At 48.1% G+C, this 7,441-nt stretch overlaps 1 protein-coding gene across 3 annotated transcripts in view; it reads right to left on the bottom strand.

Annotated features, from left to right (window-relative positions):
- Nucleotides 1-351: 351 nt before the first annotated feature.
- The window catches only part of LOC115248290 (uncharacterized), a 14,873-nt gene continuing 7,783 nt past the window's right edge, over nt 352-7,441 (bottom strand). For 2 of the 3 annotated variants that reach the window (XM_029831895.1, XM_029831894.1), the window contains 5 exons: nt 4,589-4,677; nt 2,634-4,508; nt 1,031-1,158; nt 688-835; nt 352-616 (listed from right to left, as the gene is read on the bottom strand). In XM_029831895.1, the coding sequence (XP_029687755.1) occupies nt 515-616; nt 688-835; nt 1,031-1,158; nt 2,634-4,292 (2,037 nt within the window). In that variant the 5' untranslated portion in view covers nt 4,293-4,508; nt 4,589-4,677 and the 3' untranslated portion in view covers nt 352-514. Of the gene's footprint in view, nt 617-687; nt 987-1,030; nt 1,159-2,633; nt 4,509-4,588; nt 4,678-7,441 lie in introns of those variants that run through there. The other variant, XM_029831896.1, reaches the window with a different exon arrangement.

The following is a 7,441-nucleotide window of genomic DNA, read 5'->3' as shown; positions in this document are numbered from 1 at the left end:
CATGGCTGCTTCTTCAGCTGATCTGAGGTCAGTAGCTCCATGAAGATCAGAAGTGGTTACCATGGTTACCATGGTTGTGATCACCAGCAGGACTTCAGTCCATTCACTCGTCTGAAGGGTTTCCTTCAGGTGTCTCACCAGGTGGGGCCACAATCTAACTGAAACCTAAATCTAAACAAGCCAGCCAGCCAGTCTGTCAGTCAGCCAGTCAGTCAGTCAGTCAGTCTGCCAGCCAGCCAGCCAGCCAGTCTGTCAGTCAGTCAGTCAGTCAGTCAGTCAGTCAGTCTGCCAGCCAGCCAGCCAGTCTGTCAGTCAGTCAGTCAGTCAGTCAGTCAGTCAGTCAGCCAGCCAGTCAGTCAGTCAGTCAGTCCGTCAGTCAGTCAGTCAGTCAGTCCGTCAGTCCATCAGTCCGTCTGTCAGTCAGTCAATCAGTCAGTCTGCCAGCCAGCCAGGGTTCCATTAGAGTCCAGGTGTCCACAGGTCCAGGGCAGAAGATCTGAGCTGTCTGCTGCTGCTATGAATGAAATTGAGGCCGGAGGGAGGAACCTGCTGCAGGTCCAGAGAGTCGGAGCTGAGAGCAGAGCAGAGCCTGCTCATCCAACAGTCGCTGCATCTTCTAGACAAAGAAGAGGGTTGATCAGAGAGAAGCACGAGAGCAGAGCGGACATGAAGCTCTCAGACATCTACCCCTTTCAAGGTGCCCCCGCTCAGATGGCCCAGCTGGTTCAGATGGCCCAGCTGGTTCAGACGGCCCAGCTGGTTCAGCTGCTTCTTCAGCGTTCCAGCCTCCTGCTTTACAGCCTCTCTGAGCTCCTCAACCTCTGAAGCCTTCTGCCTGCACACAGTTCCGCTGGAGTTGGTGTTACTGAAGCACTTTATGTGCACCATCTCATCAAAAAGCTCGACACAATCATGAAATTTACCAACCCTAATGTGTCTTCATCAACAACAAATGTGTCACGTGCACATGCGCACGCCTCATGTACTGTGTGGAGCTTTTGAGAGATGACTTGTAGTGGTGAGCACGTGCCTGTCTTGATGAGAGAGGCGGCTGAAAACTACCGCCTGGTCTTCAGCGAGATCTTCCTCCATGTTGCTGAGGACAGAGCAGAACTTCTCCAGACAAAGATTCAACTCCTCCAAGTCGTTGAAAGGGAACTGTGAAGAAGCAAATGTGTCGGTCCACGTTCATGTCCACTCACATCCTCCTAACCCTAACCCTAACCCTAACCCTGACCCTAACCCTAACCCTAACCCTAACCCTGACCCTAACCCTAACCCTAACCCTAACCCTAACCCTAACCCTGACCCTAACCCTAACCCTAACCCTAACCCTAACCCTGACCCTAACCCTAACCCTAACCCTAACCCTAACCCTGACCCTAACCCTAACCCTAACCCTAACCCTGACCCTGACCCTAACCCTAACCCTAACCCTAACCCTAACCCTAACCCTGACCCTAACCCTAACCCTAACCCTAACCCTAACCCTAACCCTAACCCTAACCCTGACCCTAACTCCCTCTACCTTACTGGACTATAGCCCACTTTCTTTCTTAGACCGCTCAGCTTCTGACTATGTTCTGATATTATGGGGAAGCAGCCTCAGCAGGGGGGGGCCATGCACTCTTCTCCAGACCACTTCCTAGGTGTGACCTGGGTCTCCTCCTGGACAGGCATGCCTGAGACACCTCCCTGGGGACGTATCTGGGCCAGGTGCCTGAACCAGCTCTCCAGGCTCCTCTCAGGTGTCTCAACCCTCTAAGGCCGAGCTCTTGAACCCAGCTGAGGGGTCGGAGCCCAGACAAAGAGAATTTCACAAATTTTGAGCTGATGGTCGATACTTGTAGGAGTCCACATTGTTCTGTCACTGAGCTGTAATGATGCTGCTATGCTAATAATCCATGCTAAGTGGCCAAGGACAGATTTAAAATAAAAAATCAACCACCTAAAATGATTAACATTTATTTATGGAAGAAAAATGAAGAGTGGAAGAGAAAAGAACGAAGAAGGGTCTCGCGTCAGCCTCTACATTCATGTGTTAATGAGGCCCTGGTTTTGAAAGGTTTCCATCTGCGCTACTATGGCGACGATACAACAGATGCTATTTATATGAAAATGCAAAGCTAACACACGACACTCAGTGCTGTTATAATTATTGATGCTGGCATAAAAAGATGGGAAAGTGTTCTTGACCGTCCTATCATTGAGTTTTCAGAGAGCAGGCAAATAAACAACTGTTTTTTTCCACAATGCGAAGTCCAGAAAGGACGTATGACGCTAAAATGTTGCTAACTGCAACTATGGACATTCATGCAAATTCTGCTGCAGATATTAAAATGGAACAATGGCTTAAATAGCAATAATAGTATATAAATAACAGCTGTCTTGTTCACTTCTTTCATGATCTAAAAAGATTTATAGAACTGAAATCTGCGTTGCGGCCCAAGAGGACACCTAAAGCGCTGAGTCCACTGACGCCTCATGTCCTTGTCCTTGCATGTCCTTGCATGTCCTTGCATGTCCTTGCATGTCCTTGCATGTCCTTGCATGTCCTTGCATGTCATGTCCTGACTGAAGCATTACTGCTTGGTTTTAAAAGTCACAGCAGCATCGTGCACAGAGGTACTCACCGGACTCTTCCCAAAGGTTGGCTGGATGTTGTAACTGTCCTGAGGGCGGCAGCAGCAGCAGGGGCAGTGGGACGTCATGTTGACCAGCCCTTGCTCCTGCAGGTGGTTTTCACCTTCACTTCTAGGTGGATCCACCTCCTCATCAGGCCACAGCCCTTTAAGTCCAGGGTCTGACATGCTACAGTTGTTTCTAGTCATCCCAGTGAAACAGTTTGGTGCTACTTTATGACTCTGTGTTCTTTCTGGGGCACTTTTGGATGCTATTGCTCTTTTTGGGATTGTATGAAAAAGCCCCCGCATGAACATGTTAGTCAGAATGTTTCGTTTGATGTGCAGGTCGGTCCATGACTGCACAGCACGGAAAGGAGTGGAGGTGTCCAAGGGGAGAACACTGGGAAGACGGGTGCATTTTGAATTTGTTACATAGGGAATATCCTTTCTGTGGACAATGTGCGAGGCAGGTGGGAGAGACATTTGCAGGGAAATATCACGGCTTGAGGACAGAAAGGGGGGTGAAGTCAGGGAAGGGGGCGCATCTCTTGCTGGTGTGTGGTCACTCTCCGTTGATGGAACAGAGGGCAAAGAGGAAGGCACGAGTCTGCCTGTAGATGGAACTAAAGGCTCAGTCCCAAGTAATCCATTGGAAGCCTCTTGGCTCTGTGAGTCTTCGTGCATGTGGTTCGGGCTCAAAACCTTAATGGGTTCTGCCCAATAGACTAACCCTTCAACATCATGGAAAAAAGCCTCCACATTTTCACTCTCCAATTCAGGGTCATTTGTCTCAAACACCACGTCTAAACTGTCTATTTCTATGAGGTCCATTGATGGACAAAATAAAAGACTTGTTGGTGTCTCGGAGACATTCATATCAGTTTGCTGAACCTTTCTTGCCTCTTCAAGTTCATGTTGTTCTGGAAAGTACTGTGGACTGTGTAAGAGTGTGTTTGTCTCTGTTTCAGTTGGGGTGCACACTTCCTCAGAGTGTGAAGTCCAAGCTTCTGATAAACTCCTCTGGAGTGTGTCTTCCTCTACCACAGAGCTGTTTCCACACCTTGGAAGACTGTTCCAGGTTTTTTCTGAAAAGTCTTGGCTGTCCTGTGGGGAGAGGATTGGCCCCATCGCATCTGAATTTGTTTCTGAAGTCGTATCTTTAAGAGACTTTGTGGCTAAAGGAGGAAGGGATTCCAGAACAAGAAAGGAAGTATCTGGATTGTTCTCATAAAACAGAAGGGCCAGAGAAGGGTCTCCAACCTTTATGTCCGTGCCTGAGCATACACCTGGACCTTGAGAGAGGGACTCCTTTTGAATGGAGCTATGTGAGGGTGACTCTAGAGCTGAGCAAACCATGCCAGTGGCTCCTGCCTGCATGCTCGGAGGAGTCCCGGAGCACAAAGAAACTTGGGAAGAATTCAGATCATTCAAATTTGGAGACGTAAAGGTGGATAGAGCAAAAGAAGGCCACCTTTGCCCTTCGGATCCTTGAAGGTTAGTAGCGAGCTGGGATGTTCCAACATCTTTATCACCAGTTAGGAGAAATTCTGCATTTGATTGAAGTGTCGGGTTGTGAGGGGTAACCGAGAGGTTCGACAGGGTATTAACAGGGAGAACGTGAGCTACACTCCGTAATTCACCAAAAGAGGGATGAGGAGGAGGGTACATGGGCAATAAGTCTGAGCCAGTCTGACTGGGGTCTGGCAGGTTCTCTATATCTGAAATTTGAAAGGCAGAATTTGGGAGACATGATAATTCAGGAGATACAGATGGTGGAGCTTTTGGAGAAAGGAGAGACTGGTCAACAGCAGCTAAGGGTGGAGAGACCAGAGAAGATGGTCTTTCAGTGCTGGTGTCTTCAATGTTTGTACCACCTGACAGAGACTGTTAAAAGACAAAGGAGGGTCAGACAGCCAGATACGATACTTCTCTACACTCATCCAAATGATCTCAGCCTTCACGACCTTGGTGGGTTGAGACACGAGTGGGAGTTCCTCCGGCGTAGCAACACTGTCGGACTGGCAGTTGTTGGCCCACGTTATAACCTCTTCACCTTAAAAAAAAGGTAAAGGTGACTATATGTCAATTGTATTCAACCCCAGCAGATTTGGAAAAACTCATAGTAGCAATAAGAAGAAGGAGAAAAAGGAGAAGAACATCCACCTCTCAGCCCAGTGACCAACAGACTGAGCTACCACTACTAAAATAGCAGACTTTTGAAGGGGACATTTATGATCATTTTATGCAGGCTGACATGCTTCCTTGATGTCTAAATGAAATGTTAGTAATGTGCTTCAGGTGAAAAAATGAAGGATTGATCACAGTGGGACTCTACTGTGACCATCACACCCACCACAACCTGCACCGGTAGCTGTGGTTGTATGGGAGGAGATACCCAGCAACCGTTGTGAGATGATCCACATACGTAAATATGTGTCACAGTTTTGCATAATATGTCCCCTTTAATCACAAGTAAAATAAACATTCGGAATAACAACATTTCTACGGTCTTGTAATCATTTAATTGTCACATCTTTATGTTCTAAGTGATGAACAGTTTTGGAGAAAGTTCTCAAAAAAGCTTACATATTACTGTCAATGGAAAGTATAGATTGCTTAACCATAAAAGTTTACATCAATTATACCGTGCAGCTAAATGACATTAATTCAATGTCATTTAGCTGCACGGCACCCTGCTGTGGACGAGATCGAGACCGCTCTGGCTTGGTATCTGCTCCACTTTGACCAGGATCACAGGAGTTAATGTTCCAGTCGACCGTCATCTTTTATTGTAGGGAATCTTTTGTAGTTCAACTCAAATTCATGCAAGGTGCTCTATGTGTGGCCCTTGAAAAAATCCTACATTCTCTCAGAAAATTAGTTCAGACCCTTTTGGAAATTTGGCACATGTAGATTATATCGGCATCGGCACATATTTTACATCAAGGAAATGAATGTCGTTGTTTTGTATTGGGATTTATGTGGAGTGGGGTTACTCGGTAACCTTTAGTTATGTTTGTGTGCTGTTGCTATACTGATAGGTTTGGACACATTGCATATATAAAACTGAAAATATAAAAAATAAAAGGAGATGGACACTGCTAATGGGTCCATGAGATCACCTCGTTATGAAGACCCCACCCACGTGTAAGTGGTACTATGGTGTAAAGGAGAACCGATATAGCTGGAAGGTAGTGTGTGGAGCCGATACTGTCGTGGAAAAGCACTACACGGTCCCATTCCTCACATGGCCACTAATTATGTGTTTAGTCTGCCATTGCTTGCTGACTGGCCTGGCCTGGCCTGGCCTGGCCTTTGTAGACGACCTGGTCAGTAGTGGTCTAATTAGAAGATCTCTAGTAATTTAGCATATTTTATTCGGCAACGTACCAGTCTTGGCCAGGATGCAAGCTGCCCTCTTGTGTTCAGCATTGTTCCTGCACACAGTGGCACCATTTCTCAATTATGCTACGTGTGATGTCCAGTTGCACCGTATTTACCTTAAACTTTCACTTTGGGTGTCACTTTGTCTTTTAATTTGAGTCACTAATGTCTAGATCTTGGCATTTTAGAGCAAAAATCACTAAAAGGCTGAGAATTAATCTGAAAACTACTGAGGGTAAATGGCCAGAAATATGTGGTTTGTGAGAGTTCCCCCCCCCGTCCCCCCCCCCATCTGTGTCTTGTCTGTGTTTCCCTTGTCTGTCTATTTTCTGGCTGGGCGGAGCGGCTTCCAGACTCTCCCCCATCGGCCGATCGACACACACCTGTAACTGATCTCCAGCCAATTGTCCACAGCAAAGCGAACGGCAGGTGTGGACAATTTGTTATTAATATATTTTCTTCCATACATCTCCATCTAGATAGATTCCATATGAGTGAGTCTGTTGACAGGTTGACCAGTGACTAAATTAGAACGTGACAGGCCGGAACATCAATGTCATCGTCACAGAAACAAACTGCGTGGCCCAGGGTCCACATGCAATATAAAAGGGACTTATGTTCACCCCGCAGTGAGCTGGGAATGTGCCCAGGGTCTACCATGCATCTCACCCAAAGCCCACCACCGCCGCCACCACACCAGCCAGCCGCTACCACCGCCTCCACCACCACCACCACATCGCCACCGCTTACCGCCACCCACAACCTATCACCACCGCTACCACACCACCACCATCGCCACCGCTACCACCACCACCACCATCCACAACCGCAACCACCCCGCCACCCATCACACCGTCCGCCACCACCCGCCGCCGGCTACCACGCCGCCACCAACCACCACCACCATCGCCACCGCTACCCACCACCACCATCGCCACCGCTACCGGAGAACCAACACCCCGCCACCACCAATCGCACCGCTAAACCAGCCATACACCCACCACCATCGCCACCGCTGCCGCCAGCACCATCGCGCACCGCCGCCGCATCACCAGCACCACCACCATCGCCACCGCCACCTCCCATCGCCCACCCGCTACCTACCGCCACCACCATCGCCACCGCTGCCGCCCAGCCTCATCGCCCACCGGCCGCCGCCATCCACCACCAGCCCCCCACCACTATGAAAAGTCTAATTAATACTTTGCTATGACCCACCAGCATTTACCACCTCTTTCACTGTAGCTCCATATCACTTTATCTTTATCCAAACTATGGATCTAAAATGAGAGTGGGAAAAAAGACAACATTAATGGAAAAGTGGATACTGCTCAGATAATAATATATTCTCTTACCTTTGTAATAGAATGTGAACAACAATCCTAGTTGATCATACAACACACAAACAGGAAGTGAACAATCCTGACTTTCCT

Source organism: Takifugu rubripes, unplaced genomic scaffold (genome assembly GCF_901000725.2).
Source record: "Takifugu rubripes unplaced genomic scaffold, fTakRub1.2, whole genome shotgun sequence".
Taxonomy (NCBI): Eukaryota; Metazoa; Chordata; class Actinopteri; order Tetraodontiformes; family Tetraodontidae; genus Takifugu; species Takifugu rubripes.
The sequence above is the reverse complement of the archived record's forward strand: the minus strand, read 5'-3'. Positions and strand labels throughout refer to the sequence as shown.